Raw genomic sequence first — 19,158 nt, 5'->3', positions numbered from 1 at the left:
CCTGCCGTAGGGGTGGGGGCAGCGGAGGGGCACCCGGCCCCATTTCGGGGTTCGGCTCCCCACCCGGGTGAGGCAACTGCTAGCGTGACCTCGGGCTGCTGCCAGGCTCCGAACTTGACCTGTTTTTCCGCACGGATCTGGCTGCTGGGAAAAGCAGCCGGGGAGGGGCAGGAGGAGGGCGAGGGCTGGGGGGAGGCCCCACCTCGCCCTGGGATGGCGTGGCGTCCCCAGCCACCGCGGGGACGGCGGCACCCGCAGAGGTGAGTGGCACCCGCGCCGGTGACGGCATGCCGGGGGGTTTGGGGGACGCAGCGCGGTCCCACATCCCCATCCCCATGTGGATGCTCGTGCCCAGCCAGCTCTCTGCCGCAGCGTGCCTCAGTTTCCCCAGCTGGCAGTTCTCCCGCGGAACAGCCCAGGGACGCCCGGACAGACGGACGCCACCTCCGTTGGGGCAAGGCAGGTGAGCGGCGCTGCTTGGGCCCCAGCCGGGGCGGAGGCGCCGATTTTATCACCGGGTAGGAGCGGCAAAACTGGTTTGGAGCCCGGCTGGGGCAGCGGCACAGCCGGTGTTAGCGAGCCAGCCCCGCGGGGAACGCGAGCTCCCCGTGCGCTTTCCGGCGAGCTGCTGGCTCGGAGCTGCCCCGCGCTCGCCCGGCAAATCCCGTCGGGATCATGAGTTTGTTGGGAGGCGTTTGGGGCCGCGGAGATCAGCTGAGCATCACACGGGTGATGCTCTGCCGCCAGCCCCGTGCCCTGGCGAGCATGTGCGAGTGTGCTAATCCCGGCCGGCGGGTTAGCAAAGCGTTTCCAGCCTGGGGTTGGGGCTGGGGGGGGTGTGACGGGGTTTATAGCTGGGGAGAAGCTGGGGGGCACGGGGAAGTGCCAGGGGGGTGCAGGGCTGCGCCTGGGGGGTGTGGGGCTGTGCCAAGGGGGTGCAGGATGGTGCTTGGGGGGTGTGGGGCTGTGCCTAAGGGGTGCAGAACAGTGCCTGGGGGGTGTGGGGCTGTGCCTAAGGGGTGCAGAACAGTGCCTGGGGGGTGTGGGGCTGTGCCCAGGGGGTGCAGGATGGTGCCTGGGGGGTGTGGGGCTGTGCCTAAGGGGTGCAGAACAGTGCCTGGGGGGTGTGGGGCTGTGCCCAGGGGGTGCAGGACGGTGCCTGGGGGGTGTGGGGCTGTGCCCAGGGGGAGCAGGACAGTGCCTGAGGGGTGTGGGGCAGTGCCATGGGGATGCCAGGCAGTGCCTGGGTGATGCAGGGCTGTGCCCAAGGGCATGGGGCTGTGCCCAGGGGGTGCAGGACGGTGCCTGGGGGGTGTGGAGCTGTGCCCAGGGGGTGCAGAACAGTGCCTGGGGGGTGTGGGGCTGTGCCTAAGGGGTGCAGAACAGTGCCTGGGGGGTGTGGGGCTGTGCCAAAGGGGTGCAGAACAGTGCCTGGGGGGTGTGGGGCTGTGCCCAGGGGGTGCAGGATGGTGCCTGGGGGGTGTGGGGCTGTGCCTAAGGGGTGCAGAACAGTGCCTGGGGGGTGTGAGGCTGTGCCCAGGGGGTGCAGGACGGTGCCTGGGGGGTGTGGGGGTGTGCCAAGGGGGAGCAGGACAGTGCCTGAGGGGTGTGGGGCAGTGCCATGGGGATGCCAGGCAGTGCCTGGGTGATGCAGGGCTGTGCCCAAGGGCATGGGGCTGTGCCCAGGGGGTGCAGGACGGTGCCTGGGGGGTGTGAGGCTGTGCCCAGGGGGTGCAGAACAGTGCCTGGGGGGTGTCGGGCTGTGCCAAGGGGGTGCAGGACAGTGCCTGGGGGGTGTGGGGCAGTGCCATGGGGATGCCAGGCAGTGCCTGGGTGATGCAGGGCTGTGCCCAAGGGCATGGGGCTGTGCCCAGGGGGTGCAGGACGGTGCCTGGGGGGTGTGGGGCTGTGCCCAGGGGGTGCAGAACAGTGCCTGGGAGGTGTGGGGCTGTGCCTAAGGGGTGCAGGATGGTGCCTGGGGGGTGTGGGGCTGTGCCCAGGGGGTGCAGGGCAGCATCCAGGGGATGCAAGGCTGTGCCCGGGCTGCTGCAGCCCCTTGGGACCGTGCATGGGCACGTGATGCTGCAGGCAGAGCCCGGTGCCCCACTCTCTGTGGGGGCACCCAGACACTGATCTGGGGGTCCCCAGGCCGGTGCAAAGCCCGGGGGTGCCCGGGCCAGGCTGGCGCAGCGGGTTGGCTTCCCAGCTGTTCTGGTAATGAATTTACATGAGCCGAGCGTGTCGACAAGGCGGCAGTCAATGGCTGAGAGCACCGGAGTTAATAAATGCTTGTATAATGAGGGCAGAGGGGAGCGCGCGCCGCCGCGCCGGCCGCCTCTCCTGGGGCCGGGGGGCAAAGATTAATCAACGCTGAGTGGCACTTGCGGCCCCCCTCGCCCCGGCTCCCGCGGCACCCACCGCTCTGCCCCGGCCACCCTCTGCCGTGGGGTGCTCCGGGGTCTCCGGCATCACCGGTGCCTCGAGCTGCCTCCAGCCCCACTGGGAGCTGGGGGGCTGCCCCTCGGCCCCCCGCCTGCCTGCCCACCCGGGAGCGGGGCTAATTTTAGGCTGGTGTTAATGAAGCTGCTCGTTTGGAAGTCTATTTTAAGTGCCCTGACATCAGCAGTTGCTGTTTCGGGAGGTGGAGAGCCCTGGAGCGGCTGGCCGTGACAGCCGGGGGGGTACGGGGGGGCTCAGCAACACCCGCACCCCCACTCTTAGAGGCCACCGTGCCCTATAGCAGCTCTGTGCTTTGGGGTGCAACGATGGGGACTTGGGGGTGCCACAGTGAGCGTTTGAAGGTGCAGTGGTGGGGAGCTGGGCGTGCCGTGGTGGAGATTTGGGGGTGCAGTGGTGGGGATTTGGGGATGCCATGGTGGAGATTTGGGGGTGCCGTGGTGGGGATTTGGGGGTGCAGTGGTGGGGATTTGGGGATGCAATGGGGCTACAATGGTGAGGATTTGAAGGTGCAGTGGTGGGGAATTGAATATGAAGTTGGGGGGCACCAGGGGTGCGATATGGGGGATTTGAGGGTGCAGCGGTGGCAATTTGAAGGTGCCACAGTGGGAATTGAAGGTGCAACGGTAGGGATTTGGGAGCGCAGTGATGGGGACTGGGGGGGATGCAATATTGGGGATTTGAGGGTGCAGTGGTGAGGACTTGGGGGTGCAGTGGTAGCAATTAGGGGTGCAGCGGTGGTGCTTTGGGTTTTGGCAGCACCATGCAAGTCAGGGGGCTGCCTACCTCCTCGTCACCTCCATCAGGACGCTGAAGTCCCCGTGACGCCCTGGAACACCCCTCTCCCTCCTTGGGGGGCTCCACCGAGACCCCCCATGCCATTATCTGGGAGCAGCCCAGGCTGTGGGATCAGCGGGGTCCGTGGGACACCAGCGGCAGCTGCTGGCCCCCGTGTCGCCTTGTTTTCCATGGGCGAGCAGTCCGTGCGCCCTCGCTTTGTTAGATAAGCTGCTGCCCCATAAGCGCGTGGGGCTTGCGCCCGCCTGCTCGCTCCCCCCCCATTGCATGAACTCAGGGTGTATTTTGGGGTGGGGGGGGCTGAACCAGAGGGAAGGTCTTGCTTGTCCTGCTGGTTGTTCCTGCTCCCGGGGGGGGTTGGGGATCCCCTCTCCCATCCCCGTGTCCCCGACTAACGTGGGCTGCTCTTGTTCGCAGGCATGAGCCATGAGCCGAAGTCGCCGTCCCTAGGAATGCTCTCCACCGCCACCCGCACCACCGCCACCGTCAGCCCCCTCACCCCCTCGCCGCTCAACGGCTCCATCGTCCCCAATGGCAGCCCGGCAGCCAGCAGCACTTTGTCCGTCCAGGCAGCACCTTCCTCCAGCTTCGCCGCCGCTCTCCGCAAGCTCGCCAAGCAAGCCGAGGAGCCCAGAGGTAGGGGACCATGATGGTGATGGGGACAAGGACCGTGGGGCTGCTGAGCATCAGTGCCTTTCCCCGCTGCTGCCACCCGGGAGCCGGCGGACGGCGTTTTCTCGCCGTTTCCCGAGCTAATGTCTTTCCCTGGCGTCGTGTCTTGAGTGGCAGTTTAGAGATTCAGTTCAGCCAGAGCGATCCAAATGTCGTATCACTCGCCGTACCCTGGGAGAAAGCCTGGGAGAGCGTGGTGTGGGGGGCCCTGGCCTTCCCTATCCCCCCAGCCCTGCTCCCTCCCGCCACTCTTCACCAAAATGTAGTTTTTTCCAGAGGTTCCTCAAATCTGTTCCTTCCCCAGCCGCATTTCCCAGGTAAACAGGAAATTTGGGCACCGCCGGGATGGCCTGGCTGTGGCATCCTCCATCACATCCCCGGTCTCTGCTCGGGTGCAGCTCGCGATGCGGGGGGGGGTGAGCTGGTGCCGCAGTGCCGGAGCACCCCGAGGTCCTGCCACGGCGGGGAGCGTGTCCTGCGGGAATCTGGAGCACCCCGAGGTCCCTGCCACGGCAGGGAGTGTGTCCTGCGGGAATCTGGAGCACCCCGAGGTCCCTGCCACGGCGGGGAGCGTGTCCTGCGGGAATCTGGAGCACCCCGAGGTCCCTGCCACGGCAGGGAGCATGTCCTGCGGGAATCTGGAGCACCCCGAGGTCCCTGCCACGGCGGGGAGCGTGTCCTGCGGGAATCGCCACGGCTGTCCCGCACGCGCAGGGGGTGGCAGCCTGTCCCTGGGCTGCGAAGCGTTTCACCAGGAGGCTGCTGGCATCATCGATTTGCAACAAAATAGTATTTATCTCCGGTATTTCCAGCGGTGGGTGCTCCCTGTTGGGTCGTTGCCCACCGCCCGGGCACTTTGGTCCCTGCGGAAGACGCCCGACCCTTTGCAAGATGTTTTTTGCAAAGTCTTTTTTGGAAGACCCTTTTTTTTGGAAGACGTTTTTTTGGAAGACCCCTTTTGCAAGGCCCTTTTTGCAAGATCCTTTTTGCAAGCACCATCTGCAAGACCCTCCCCGCAGCCCCTCGCCAGCCGCTAAGTGCCCCGGCACGGCCGTGTCCCGAAGCCTCCAGCGTTGGCTGCTCCCCAGGGAGCCCGTGGGGACGCCGGCTCCCCGTGACGCCGAGGGGACCAGGTCTCGGTGATGCTTCAGCCTCGCTGGGAGCTCCTGGTTCTCCCCGGCTGCCTCCTCCAGATCCCGTCTGCTTCCTTCGGGGCGATCGGTTTGGTTTGGGGGATTATTTTGCCTTTTCTTCCCCCCACACCCCCCGGCTCATGCCCCCACTGTGCTACTCAGCCCATCCGAAGGGGTATCGGTGGGTTTGGCATTGATTTTGTGGCGCTGGAGAGAAACAGCTGCGTTCCCTTTGGATTTCCCCTTAACAACTGTGGAGTTTGTTTGCAAAAAATCCCCTGTCCTCACCCATCTGGGTGCCCGAAGTGGCTCAGCCCGGAGGTTTTTAATAGGTGTGGGTTTGGGTGCGTGTCAGGAAAGGGGTTTCTCTCCACGCTGTGGTTTTTACCCTGGGGAAATAAATTGCTTTGTCCCCAAATCCTCACCCCGCTTCCCTTCCCACAACGCGATGGCACATGCAGCCGATGGGGTGATGCCGACCGAGTCCACCCGGGATCGGCGGCTTTTTTTTCCAGCTTTACGGACTGGTGACAGATTCGCTGCCGTGGGTGCCGGTGGCTGTACCACAGCCGCGGTGTCCGTAGGGATGTCGCGCTCCACCGCAGCATCCCTGGCTGCCGGCGCTCATCCCGACCGACTCCATACCCCAGCAAAACCCCAAGAAGCCGCCGAAGCCATGGACTGGCCGGGGGCTTCTGCCTCCCGTCCTACCCCGGGCTGTCTGCAGGGTGGGTTTTATTCCCCCCACCACCTTCCTTTCTTTTTTCCCCCCTCCTCCTTCAGGGTCTCAGCTGTTAATTACATTTCCCTGTCAGCCTGGGCTGCTAATCTGCTATCGCCGAGCGGAAAGCGGGAGGTCAGAAAACAAAGGTGACACCATCACACTGTGCCTCTTGTCATCTCCAATCCAGATTAGTTTCATTGACTAACTCCTGGCTGAATACCACCAGTTAATTATAACGATCACAAACCCTCCCGTTTAAAGCCACACAGCGAGAATTAAGGTTCTGAAGTAAGACTTTAGCTTCATTAATTGCCGGGCTCATTGTGATGGTATTGATTGTTAACGCTATCGCGTGGTGAGTAATGGCTTCCCAGCTCAGAGGGGATTAGGCTGCTAATTGTTGTTGGCCTTGCGCTGACAAGATAGACTTCAGTGGGTGTCAAATCCGTATCGGCGGCCTCCTTTGTCGCGGGCAGCCTTTCTCTTTCCCCGAGTCTTGCCGCTCTTGAAATGAAAGCGATTCGGAGCGACTCGGGAATAATTAATAAGGCAGGGCGGCCGGCAGCGGGCTGCTCCACTTGGCCTCTCCGCTCCGCCGAGCATCCTTCCCGGAGCCTGGGGATGCTCCTGCTTCCCTGTGGTGTTCCCGGCCCTGCTGCGTCCCGGCTCTCTCCCGGTGTTACCCTGGCACTGGGGGTGAGCGTGGCGAGGAGTGCGAGGGGCGTTTGGAAGGGGATGGAGATGGGTTGCATGCTTGCAGGGCGAGGAGCCAGCTTGCATGCTCAGGGGAGTCAGTTTTTACGCTTACAGGGCAAGGAACCGGCTTGCACGCTCAGGAGAGCCAAATGGCACACTTGGAGAGTGAGGAACCGACTTGCACGCTCAAGGGAGCCAGCTTGCAAACTTACAGGGCAAGGAGCCAGCTTGCACACTCAGGAGAGCTAAGTTGCGTGCTTGCAGGGCAAGGAGCCAGCTTGCACGCTCAGGGGAGCCGACTTGCACACTTACAGGACAAGGAGCCGGCTTGCACACTCAGGGGAGCCGACTTGCACAAATGAAGGGCAAGGAGACACCTTGCACGCTCAGGGGAGCTAGCTTGCATGCTTGCAGGGCGAGGAGCCGGCTTGCACACACAAGGAGAGCCAAGTTGCGTGCTTGCAGGGCAAGGGCTGGCTTGCACGCTCAGGGGAGCCAGCCTGCACACTTGCAGGGTGAGGAGCCAGCTTACACACTCGGGGGACCCGGCTTGCACGCTTGCAGGGCGAGGGCTGGCTTGCACACTCAGGGGAGACAAGGCCCCTCTCAGTGCCAGGATGGGGAGAATTGTCACCTCTCGGCTGGCATCCTGCGGTGGCCACGGGCCACCCCTTGGTGGCCAGTAGCCGGTCCTTGCCGGCGTGTCGGAAACCTTCCCTCGACCCAGATTCCGGGCTGGTGGGAGCAGGGTTTTGGGGGGTAGGAGACCCCCAAGCTGCCTGGGTGGGTTTTAGGAGCAGGCGACGTGCCACGGGAGCAGACACCAGGCGCCGTGTGTCCTACTTAACACTGAGTTTGTATTTCTGCTCCAGCTCTGCTTTTCTACCCATATCACACCCCCCGCTTTAATTCCATTTTTATTTTTCCCTCGCAAATATCGCCAGCATCCCCAGGGTGGGTGTAATTTAAAATACAGATGTATTACGCAAATAAAGCCAAAGCCTTGCCCAAGGGTTACGGGGAGCGACTCCTTCATCCCAAAGTCTCCAAGTGCCCCAGCTCGTGCACAGCGACTTTTGCAGCCGGATTAAGGAGTCTGCAGGTTCGCTTTGAGAAGATGCAGCCGCCCGGGGTTGGCATCGCATCCGTGTCGCTCGTGCCAGGGCGAGCTGTGCCCATAAAGGGCTTTATGGGAGGCGGGGGGGCTGGCAGTCCCTATTAGATAGGAGCTAAGAGAGTGCCTGTCTCACTGCGTGGGGCAAAGCCTTTTAGCTCTGGGGAGAACCTCCTTTGGGACAGAGCTCCCCGGGACCCCCAAGGATGGGAGGACGAGGGTCCAGCCCGGGGGGCTGGAGGGATGCCGACCGCCCTGCCTGCATCCCCATGCCCCATCCCTGGTCCCTGCAGCGGGGCATCCCACCGGGATGGTGTGGGATGGCTTCAGCTTGTTCGGAGGGCGCTTTCAGCTGGTTAACAGCTGCCTTTTTCCCCACTTATTTTAATTTTTAATTTAATTTCAGGGTCCTCGATAAGCAGTGAGTCGTCCCCAGTCTCCTCGCCGGCCACCAACCACAGCTCCCCCGCCAGCACGCCCAAGCGTGGCCCCATGGGCCCCATCATCGTGCCCCCGGGGGGGCACAGCGTGCCCAGCACGCCGCCCGTCGTCACCATCGCTCCCACAAAGACGGTCAACGGGGTCTGGAGGAGCGAAGGCAGACAGGTATGGCCGTGTTTGGGGGGTGCCGGGCCCCCCCACAAAGGATGGAGGGCGTGGGGATGCCATGCACAGCACTGATTGTGCCAACTGTGGTCCGAGGTTCCAGGAGTCGCACTGCCGCGCGGCTCCCGAGGGACCACGGGGCTGTCCCCCCATTTTGTCCCTTCTCCTCCCCGCCATGTCCCCAGGCTGCCATCGTCCCCAGGCTGCCGTCGTTCCCGGGCTGCCATCCGGAGGGGAGCGCGAGGAAGAAGTGGGGGGGGGGGGGAGCGGCTAATTAAGAAGCATCGTTAGTGGTTCTCCTCTCCTCCGCACGCTACAAGCAGATTCCCGGGGGGATTATGCCACTTGGAAAGACTAATTAAACCACAAAGCGGAGAGGCGATGGGAGGGGATGAGAAACGCCAAGGACAGGGGGGAGAAGAATAAATTGAACTGCCATCCCTGCGCACAGAGGGGTGCGTGGGGTGTCCGGGTGCTCCCCACCCCCATGTTCCCCCCCCCGTGTCGCCTCCTCCCCAGTGACCCCACAGCATGGGGGTTAACCGAGCCTGGGTTATTGTCTGGCAGAGCTGCGCTCGCAGCGTGACGCCCCGAGACGGGGAGGTAATTAGAGCAGAGCCTGGCACGCACAATAAGCCTTAATGCAGGCGGTGGAGGCGGCGGGGGGGGTGGGATGCCCTTTGTGCCGGCCACGGTGACCTTGGGACCGTCCCGACGGCCGGGGACCTGCGACCTGCCCCGGAGGGTCTGGGGGCCGGGACTGGATGGGGAGGGCTTGCATGACGGGGGGGGAGTGCCGGGGGCTGCCGCTGAATGGACAAGATGCAATGAAAAATAAGAATTTTTAAACCCAATCTTGCCTTGCCGGAGGTCACCCTCCGCTAATTACCAGACGCTGTGGGGTCGCTTGTCCCCCCAGTGGGTCCCCCGTTGCCAGGGGGTCCCTCCCCAGCTGGTGTGGGTGCGAGGAGGGAGCGACCTTCATCCCAGCGCCGGGGATGGGGAGTTGATGGATGACGGATGAGGCCCTGCAGCGGGGCAGGGGTGCTGATGCCGGCCTGTCGCGGGGTCGGGGGGGATGCCAGGCTGACCCCCAGTTTATGGCCGTTATCAAAGGGCTGCTGGATTTCCACCGGCCGTGTCTGTATCCTCCCCGGATGATTAATAGCTCTGGAGAACAAAGCAGCCCGTAAATCTCCAGGCAGGTAATGTGTCCCGCTGTCAGCGCTGCCCCGGCTTCAGCACCCCCTCTCCCACCAGTCCCCCCCGGCGTAGCCCCCCCGGACCCTCACACCCCTCCAGCCCACCCTTCGACAGTGCGGAGGCAGGAGGATGCTCTGGGGGATGCATCCCCCCCGGTATCGGTGTCAGCTGGGGACCCCGCAGGCACACTGGGGACCCACCGAGGGTCTCGGGGTGGGGGGACAACAGGGACCCCCCCGTCCTTTGTGGGGTCCCTGCCATCCCCTAACGCCCGGCTCGGCATTTCTGTCTCTTTGCCTTTCAGCAAGAAGCAGGGTCACGAGGCAGCAGCAGCGGCAGCGGCCGCGAGCGCCTCATCTCAGAGCCCCCCCTCGCGCAGGAGAAAGCGGGGGGCCCCGCCGTCCCCTCCCACCTCCTGGGGACACCCTACTCCTTCGGGCTGCCCCCCAGCTCCGTGGTCCAGGACTCCCGCTTCCCACCTCTCAAGTGAGTCCGGAGGGGTGCCGGAGGGGGCGGTTGCGGGATGCAGGCATCCCCTGCGAGGTCTGGTCCCACCGAGCATCCCGGGGCGGGGTGACATCTCCCCAGGGGGACAGGGCAGGATGGTGACCATCTCCCCGCTCCTCCAGCCTGCAGCGGCCGGTTCACCACGTGGTGCCTCCCAGCGCCGTCACCGAGGATTACCTGCGCAGCTTCCGTCCCTACCACACCGCCGAGGACCTCCGCATGTCCTCCCTGCCGCCCCTCGGTCTGGATCCGGCCACCGCCGCCGCTTACTACCACCCCAGCTACCTGACGCATCACCCCTTCCCGCACCCCGCCTTCAGGTGGGCATCGCCGAGCTCGGGCCCGGGGGTCCCCGGGGGATGCCGGTGGTGGGAGGATGAGCCTTGGGGGCTGGGGAGCCTGATCCGGGGAGGACGGTTGGGCTGCACTGAGGGCATTTTGGGGCTCGCCGAACCCCTCTCCCAGCAGAAAGCAGCCCCTGGCATCGCTCCCGGGGTGGGGGTATCGGGGGCTTCTTCCCCGCCCCGAGCGGCACATCCCGCTGAGCATCCCCATCTCCCCAGGATGGACGAGTCGTACTGCCTGTCGGCGCTGCGGTCCCCCTTCTACCCGCTGCCGACGCCGGGCTCGCTGCCGCCTCTGCACCCCTCAGCCATGCACCTGCACCTCTCGGGGGTACGGTACCCCCCCGAGCTCTCGCACTCCTCCCTCTCCGCCCTGCAGTCCGAGCGCATCTCCAGCCTCGCCGCCGAGAGGTAGGGGGGGGGATGATGGCTGGGCGGGGGGGGACAGACAGGGGACCCCAAAGGATGCTAACAGGCGTCTGGGGGTTGTTTGGGGCTTGGTGGTTTTTTTTTTGGCTTTTCTTTGCAGGCTGCAAATGGACGAGGAGCTGCGGCAGAGGGAGCGGGAGCGGGAGCGTGAGCGGGAGAAGGAGCGGGAGCGAGAAGCCGACCGGGAGCGGGAGAAGGAGCGGGAACGGGAACGGGAACGTGAGAAAGAGCTGGAGCGGGAGCGGGAGAAGGAGCGCGAACGGGAACTGGAGAGGCAACGGGAGCGTGCCCGGGAGAAGGAGCTGAGCATGGTGAAAGCCATGGAGGGGCCCTTCCTCCCCGTGGCTGAGCTGCACGGGCTGCGGGGGCACCCGGCCGAGGAGCGGGGCAAGCCGGTGGAGCCGCTGGCGCCCAGCAGACCAGGTAACGTCCCCACGGGTGACACTGGGGGGGCTGCCGCCTTCGGCGCAGCTTGCCACGGTCCCCTTTCCCCTCCAGATGGCAAAGCCGAGGGGGTCGGTGGCCCCGGGAGGTGGCTCGGGACGGATCCGGGCTCTCCCAGCTGCCAGCTCGCTTTGCCAAAAGCCCAGCTGCCGCTGCTCTCGGAGAGGCGGCGCGGCGCCTGTGCCATCTGACTCGGTCCGGGGCGGCAATGCGCCCGGTGCCGCGGCACGCCTGGCAGCTGGGCTGGCAGCGAGCGGGCAGCCCCCCCGCGCCGCGTGGGCTGGGGAGCGCCAGGATCTGGCTGGCGGCTGCCCCACAGCTCCGGGTGCCTCCCGCCCGCAGGGATGCTTGGGGGGGTGCCCTGTGCACCCCAAAATACCCTGATAGCCAATGATGGCCACGGGTAGCGCCCCCCTTTCCGCGCCCTGACTTTCCGTCACCCCCTTTCCAACCCAGAGAAACTGAAGGACTCGGTGCTGCCGACGCCGAAGCCCATCCAGCACCCGCTGCACCAGCCGCCGGGCTCCCACCACCCCGTGCCCAGCCTCATCCCCAACCACAACGTGTTCCCGCTGCCGGGGAGCAGCGCGGCCACGGCGCTGCTCATCCACCGCACCAACGAGGAGGAGAAGTGGCTGGCCCGGCAGCGCCGGCTGCGCCAGGAAAAGGAAGATCGGCAATCCCAAGTCTCAGAGTTTCGGCAACAAGTGCTGGAGCAGCACCTCGACATGGGGCGCGCCCCGAGCCAGCCCGAGCCCGAGCATCGGCCCGAGCACCCCAGGTAGGGATGCTGCCAGCCTCGCTCCAGGAGTGGAGCTTCCCCCTAAAACTTAGTTGCATTTTCCCACGTCGCAGCCATCCCAGCTGTAATAGCTATAGGATTTTACCCCATTGCCCCACGGCTTTGCACCCCCTTTAGCTGGCTCCAGCGCCCCCCCACCCCGTTAGTTACCCGGCATCCCATAGCCGTGCCTGTCACCCCTTGCACAACCCCGTGAGCAGAAGCCGCCGCGCTTGGCCAGTGCCAGCAGGTCCCCGTCACGCGGTGCCAGCTGGGCCGGCTGCGCTGGCAGCGCCGGGCGTTGCCGGTGCCCGACATCTGCGCGGCGGCAGGCGACGAGCCTGGGAGGTGGCCGGGGGCCAGCGGCGAGTGGCCAGGTGCTGCCCAGGCACCCGGCACCGCTAATTGCAGCTCCCCACCGTGCAGCGGACCCAGGCGGTGGGATGCCTGGTTTGGGGGGGCACCCGCCCCAAATCTGGGCGGTTTCGGGGGGCAGAGGAGCGTGCCTGCACCCCCTGATTGACAGGGGCTTGCTCACCCCCATTGCTGAGTGTTTAAGCAGTGTGGGCTCATCCAGCTGGCTCTGCCGCCAGCTCCCTTTGTCATTTTTGGGTATCCAGGGGATTAGCACGGCTCATCGAGGAAAATAAGGAGCAGATCGCGGGGCAGCACAAAGGCGAGTGCCCACTACAGGCTCCCTTCCCCATCCGCTCCTCCCGCCCCAAACCTGAGAGGAGATAGCAAAGTCACCCCGAAACACCTGCAGCCGGGGGATACTCCATCCCCATCCTCATACCCATCCAGGGGCTGCCTGCGTCCAGCGGGGAGGGAGTGGGACCGATCCCTGGCAGGGCAGGTGTTGCTTCCCGCCGGCGGTGACACGGTGCCGGGGCGGTGGATGGCGGCGCTGAGCTGAACTCGCTGCTCCGTGCACGGAGGTCCGGGGCGCTGGAGCGGAAAAGCGTTAAATGCACAGCTTGGGCGCATGAAATATTTATCCCGCTAACGGGCTGGCTCCATCCCCGGCTGCTGGAGGAGGGTTGCACCGGGGCGCTGCCCTTGTTGCAGGGAGAACAGGGCTGTGCCAGGAGCGGTGGCTCTCTTGTCCCCATGGTGGGCAGGTGTGGGGGGGCCGAGCCTGGGGTCCGCTGCCCGGCCCCCCAGGGATGCAGCCACAACCCTGCTCAACCCGCCCCGGAGCAGCCTTAACTCTGCCCCCCGTCCCTCGGGGTGGTGGCACAGGAGGGGACGAGTGTGGCAGCCCCACATGCACAAACCCTTTGGGGTAGCCCCAACTGGCGCATTTCTTCCCCAAAAGCAGCCCGATGCCGGGGTGCGGCTGGCTCTCCGGCCACGGTGCCGGTCCCTCACCTCTCCGGTCCTATCCTCTCCCTGCAGGTTGGGATCAAGCCGCCACGAGCCAAGTGGCCGGGAGCCAGGGCAGCACTTTGGTGGCCCCCCACCGCTCATCTCCCCCAAGCCCCAGCACCACCCCGTCGCCACGTCCCTCTGGAACCCCGTCTCGCTGATGGAGAGCCCCCCTGAGCCCCCCCGGCGCCTCCCCGAGCCCCACGCCCTCCACGGCCACCCGGCCCCCTTCGAGCCCAGCCGTCAGGGCATCCCGCTGGTGAAGGTGGAGAGGGTCTTCTGCCCCGAGAAGCTGGAGGAGAGTGCGAGGAAGAGGGATGCGCTGGAGAAATACCCCCCGGGACGGGAACCCGGCGCCCCGGAGCACGGGAGCTTCACCCACGCCCCCTTCCTGGCCGAGCTGGAGAAGTCCACGCAGAGCATCCTGAGCCAGCAAAGACCCCCGGCCACCCCCTTCGCCGAGGCCACCAAGCCCAGCTCGCCCTACCGCCCCCCCCCACCCCGCGCCCAGGACCCCATGTACATCTACGACGAGTTTGTGCAGCAGCACCGCAGGCTGGTCAGCAAACTCGACCTGGAGGAGCGCCGGCGGCGGGAGGCCCGCGAGAAAGGTGAGGTGCCGGGTTTGCACCGTGCCGGGGACCCCCCACCACCGGCACCGGGACCTGCTGGTGGTGGGGATGGCCGGTGGGTCTCCCCGGGGATGCCGGCAGCCCGCGATGCAAACGCTCCCGCAAGCCGAGCGGCTCGGTAAATCCTCCGCTCTAGACATGCCCAATTAATAAATGATGAACTGAGGCTAATAAGTGGGCTTTAAATATTAATGGGACTGTGCGAGCGGGGATAAGAACAGCGGTGAGGAGATGGAGTGCTGCGGGGCCGGGGGGGGAACAGGCGTTGCCGTCCCCCTTCCAGCGGGAATGGGGGGCTCAGCCGCAGCCGTGCCCCATTAACCCGCCTGTTGAGCGGGTCCCAAAGCAATGCTGAGCAGGGACGTGGGGGTGGGCGATGCCCCCCAGGGCCCCACAGCTGGTGGAGGGGGGACAGGGCTCTGCTGGGTTACACCCCCAGCCCTGCTGGGACCCACGTTGGACCCCCACCGCTCTACCCCCAGCATCCCACCTCACTGCACCAGCACCCTGCTGCACCCCTGTCCCCAGCGGGCTCCCAGCGGGTTCCCCAGGGTCCCAGCAGATTCTCTGGGGTCCCAGCAGGTTCCCGGGGTCCCCCCAGTCTCCCCAGTCTCACACCAGCCTCTCCCCATCCCCAGGCTACTACTACGACCTGGACGACTCCTGCGACGACAGCGACGAGGAGGAGGTGCGGGCCCATCTCCGCTGCGTGGCCGAGCAGCCCCCGCTGAAGCTGGACACGTCCTCCGAGGTACCGCCGGCACTCGCCGTCCCCGTCCCCCCGGGCGAGCAGCCTCTCCTCGGGCACCAGCTCCCAGTGCTGTGGGGCAGCCACCGGCCCCAGCCGGCTGCAGAGGCGCCGGGTGGGGCGGAGATGAGGATGGGGATGAGGATGGGGAGGAGATGAGGAGGGGGATGGGGATGGGGATGAGAATGGGGATGGGGTGGGGGACGTGGATGGGCACAGGGATGGGGAGGAGACGATGGGGATGGGAATGGGGATGGGGATGAGAATGGGGATGAGGATGAGGAGATGAGGATGGGGATGGGGACGACAATGGGGATGGGGTGGGGGACATGGATGGGGATGGGAATGGGGAGAAGACGATGGGGATGAGGATGTGGATGGGAATGAGGATGGGCATGAGAATAGGGATGAGGATGGGGGTGAGGATAAAGATGGGGTGGGGGACAGAGACAAGGATGGGGAAGGAGATGAGGATGGGGATTGGGATAGGGATGAGGATGTGGATGGGGATGGAGATGAGGATGGGAGATGGGGATGGAGACAGGGACGGAGATGAGGACAGGGACAAGGATGAGGATGGGGATGGAGATGGATGAGGATGGGGATGGCCACAAGGATGGAGACGGGAGTGGAAATGGGGATGGGGATGCAGACTGGTCCAGGGGTGACCCTGCTCTGTTCTCCCCCTTGGCGCCCCAGAAGCTGGAGTTCCTGCAGCTCTTCGGCCTCACCACGCAGCAGCAGAAGGAGGAATTGCTGAGCCAGAAGCGGCGCAAGCGCCGGCGGATGCTGCGAGAGAGGAGCCCCTCGCCGCCAACGGTGCAGAACAAGCGCCGCACGCCCTCCCCACGCCTCCCCCTCTCCACCCGCTACAGCCCCGATGAGATGAACAACAGCCCCAACTTCGAGGAGAAGAAGCGCTTCCTCACCATCTTCAACCTCACGCACATCAGTGCCGAGAAGAGGAAAGGTAACAGCCATGCTCCGCGCACGCTCAGGGCTGGCCCTGGCTGGGGGGTCCCTGCTCCCTGGTTTGGGGGGTGCCATGGAGGGGTCCTGCCTGGGGCTGTGAGTTTGCTCTGCTGAGCAGAGGCTACACTAAACCTCAGCTTCCCATACCGCAGACAAGGAGAAGCTGGTGGAGATGCTCCAGGCCATGAAGCAGAAGACCACGCCAGCCGCCGTGGTGGTGAAGAGCTCCCCGCGGGACAGCCCCAGCGGCCCCGCCACCGGTAAGCACCCCCAGCCCTTCCCGGTAAGCATCCCCGGTCCTTCCCTGGCTCTCGGCTGGCCAGGAGCCTCCCCTGCCCGCCGGGACATGGGGCACGGCTTTGCCTTGCGGAGGGACACGGAGCCCTGCCGGCAGCTGACTCTGCTCCTCCTCTACCCAAAGAGCCGCCGGTGCCACCGCTCCTGCTGGATCCGGATAAACCCGTGGGCATCGCTGTCTCCGTGCCGGAGACGCAGAAGACAGCAGAACCCAGCAGGTTAGACCAGCTGAGACCTCAGGAGCTACCGAGGGCTAAGGAGTCGGCCACCGCGCCGGTGGAGAAGCCCCGGCTGAGCGACGGGCACCCCGGGAAGAAGGCGCTGAGCATCCTCAGCTATGTCAGGGGTCCCCTGCCCAAGGACATCCCGGTGCCGCTGTCCCACAGCATGAACGGCAAGAGCAAGCCCTGGGAGCCCTTCATCGCTGAGGAGTTCGCCCACCAGTTCCATGAGTCGGTGCTGCAGTCCACCCAGAAGGCGTTGCAGAAGCACAAAGGTAACGGCAGGGATGCGGGGAGCTGGCTGGGTACCACCAGGGTAGCATCCCTGGGGGGTGGGAGACCCTCTTGGCCCCCCGCTGGGGTTTCACACCACCGAGGGCACAAAATCCACCGGCAGCCTTGTTGGTGGAGCATCCCAGGAGTTCATCGATGAAGATAAATACGAGGCACTGGGATAATACGGCTCCATTCCCCTCTAAACTCAGTCATTTTAGTGAGTAGGGAAAACAAAGTTACTCCATTGTGCAAGGGGGGGGTGATGAAAACCCACGGAAAATGCTGCAGCCCCCCAAAAATGGCCCTGGGGGAGCCAGAAATTAATACCTTGGAGCATCTTTCTCAGCGCAGCCTCAGGGAGGGCAGCACTGGGGTGTGGAGGATGTGGGGAGCAGGCGGGGGGCTGACGCTCGGTACCCGCAGGGGGGACGGCGGCGCTGACGGCGGAGCAGAACCACAAGCTCGACACCTCCATCCACTACAACATCCCCGAGCTGCAGGCGTCCAGCCGCCTGGCTGCCCCCCCGCACAACGGCACGGCCGAGGGGCCGCTGCCCCACCGGGCGCTGCCCCCGCTGCCCCAGGACTCGGCCTCCGAGGAAGAGGAGGAGGAGGAGGAGGAAGAGGAGGAAGAGTACCCCAGGCCCAAGTGGCAAGGGATCGAGGCAATTTTTGAAGCTTACCAGGAACATATAGAAGGTAGGGGATGGAGGGGGGGGGCGGGTTGAAGCAAGGGCAGGGCGGGTAGACCCCCACTTCATGCCTCAGTTTCCCCTGGGTGAAACCACTTCATGCCCTGACCCGGCGTCTCCAGCTCCCACTGGGATGGGCTGGGGAAGCACTGGTGGCTCCCCGGCATTGCAGGAGTGGCTTAAAAGCAACAGGCGCTGATGAAAATTGATGCGTATGTGAAAAATTCATGTATTCACGGCTGCCCGTGCCCTCCCAGCGGGACCTGGAGGTTTCCCACAGTCAGTGCAGGGGCTGGGGGTGCTCTGGGACGCTGGAGGCAATCGCCTCTGGCTGGGCAGAGCCTCACACGGGGCTGGCATCCTCTGCAGCGGCACCGTGGTGCTCAGGCATGGTCCTGTGCCGTGCACGGAGCCAGAGCAGCCGGTGCTCACCCCCTCTCCTTTGGGCCTTGCAGAACAGAACCTGGAGCGCCAAGTGCTGCAGACCCAGTGCCGGCGGCTGGAGGCCCAGCACTACAGCCTGAGCCTGACGGCAGAGCAGCTTTCGCACAGCATGGCGGTGAGTGGGGCCGGGGCGCCCTGGCTCTGCGAGGCACCCAGTCCTCCTGTAGAAACACCCATCCACCTACAGTGCACCCATCCCCTGCAGTGCCCCGTCCCCTGCAGTGCCCCGTCCCCTGCAGTGCCCCAGTGCCCCGTCCCCTGCAGTGCCCCGTCCCCCGCCGTGCCCTGTCCCCCGCAGTGCCCCGTCCCCTGTCCCTGCAGTGTCCTATCCCTGCAGTGCCCCAGTGCCCCATCCCCTGCAACACCCCATCCCTTGCAGTGCCCCGTCTCCGCAGTGCCCCATCCCCGTCCCTGCAGTGTCCCATCCCTGCAGTGCCCCAGTGCCCCGTCCCCTGCAACACCCCATCCCCTGCAGTGCCCTGTCTCCGCAGTGCCCCATCCCTGTCCCTGCAGTGCCCCGTCCCCTGCAGTGCCCCAGTGCCCTGCAGTGCCCCAGTGCCCCATCCCTGCAGTGCCCCAATGCCCCGTCCCCTGCAACACCCCATCCCCTGCAGTGCGCTGTCCCCTGCAGTGCCCCAGTGCCCTGTCCCCTGCAACACCCCATCCCCTGCAGTGCCCCGTCCCCTGCAGTGCCCCAGTGCCCCATCCCCTGCAACGCCCCGTCCCCTGCAGTGCCCCCCACCCTATGCCCCCACACAGGCACCCCACATCCCCCATGGGGCACCCCGGTGAGCCCAGCACCCCAGGAGGGATCCCATCCCTGCACCGCTGGCCCGGAGGCTGCCCGCTGCCTGCCCTGACTCTGTCTTCTGCCCTTCGCTGCCTGCAGGAATTAAGGACCCAGAAGCAGAAGATGGTCTCGGAGCGCGAGCGCCTGCAAGCCGAGCTGGATCACCTGCGGAAGTGCCTTGCCTTGCCTGCAATGCAGTGGTCTAGGGGTTATTTCAAGGGGTATCCCAGGTGACGCTCCTTGGGCTAGGCCGAACATATAGTCTAGAAATAATAATCTATTTTATTACCTTGAATATTTAATATTTTTCACTGGGAGGTTTGAAGCTAAAAAAATAAAATTAAAAAAAATAAAAAAATAAACGGAGAATGTGCCATGCATGAAGCAAAGGAGCACGGGAGCCGGGAGCCCACCCGACGGCGAGCAGACCCCATCCCGTCCCCTCCCGCGTTGCCAGCCCGCTGCAAGCAACCGCCAGCCCGGCTCGGGCTCTCCTCCCGGGGGCCAGGGCGCTGCGGCCCCCCCCTCCACCCACCCACACTTTATAGCGCTCAATTTTTTGTTGGTGTTTTTTTTTTTTTTTAATTATTATTATTATTAAATTACAATTAAAGACTCCACCGACAACACTAAGGCCGGAGGACCCCGCGGGGCTGGGTGCGGGCCGGCCAGCCAGCAGCCGCTGAGCCCCCCCCTCCCCCGGCACGGCACGGGGAGCCTCCCCCCCATCCCGGGGCTTTCCACTGGAAATGCACTTCGCTATAAAACAATAAAGTCAATAAACTGGTTGAAGGTACCTTTTTGTTCCTG

At 64.9% G+C, this 19,158-nt stretch overlaps 1 protein-coding gene across 1 annotated transcript; it reads left to right on the top strand.

Annotated features, from left to right (window-relative positions):
* Nucleotides 1-439: 439 nt before the first annotated feature.
* GSE1 (Gse1 coiled-coil protein) lies at nt 440-18,814 on the top strand. Its single transcript, XM_059824739.1, has 16 exons — nt 440-463; nt 3,673-3,891; nt 8,001-8,200; nt 9,708-9,889; nt 10,033-10,230; nt 10,474-10,665; nt 10,784-11,106; nt 11,584-11,908; nt 13,307-13,887; nt 14,547-14,659; nt 15,356-15,626; nt 15,781-15,888; nt 16,050-16,421; nt 16,846-17,121; nt 17,570-17,673; nt 18,448-18,814. The coding sequence occupies exons 2-16, from the start codon at nt 3,675-3,677 to the stop codon at nt 18,580-18,582; spliced, it is 3,597 nt and encodes a 1,198-aa protein (XP_059680722.1). The 5' UTR covers nt 440-463; nt 3,673-3,674; the 3' UTR covers nt 18,583-18,814.
* The last annotated feature ends 344 nt before the right edge of the window (nt 18,815-19,158 follow it).

The sequence above is a fragment of the Gavia stellata genome, chromosome 15 (genome assembly GCF_030936135.1).
Source record: "Gavia stellata isolate bGavSte3 chromosome 15, bGavSte3.hap2, whole genome shotgun sequence".
Classification (NCBI taxonomy): domain Eukaryota; kingdom Metazoa; phylum Chordata; class Aves; order Gaviiformes; family Gaviidae; genus Gavia; species Gavia stellata.
Note: the sequence above shows the minus strand (reverse complement) of the source record. Positions and strands in the feature narration are given on the sequence as shown.

Coding starts and splice junctions, on each gene's coding strand:
- GSE1 (XM_059824739.1), top strand. CDS start 3,675: ATGAGCCATGAGCCGAAGTCGCCGTCCCTAGGAATGCTCTCCACCGCC. Junction 8,201..9,707: donor GGAGGAGCGAAGGCAGACAG/GTATGGCCGTGT, acceptor TTTGCCTTTCAG/CAAGAAGCAGGGTCACGAGG. Junction 9,890..10,032: donor TCCCGCTTCCCACCTCTCAA/GTGAGTCCGGAG, acceptor CCGCTCCTCCAG/CCTGCAGCGGCCGGTTCACC.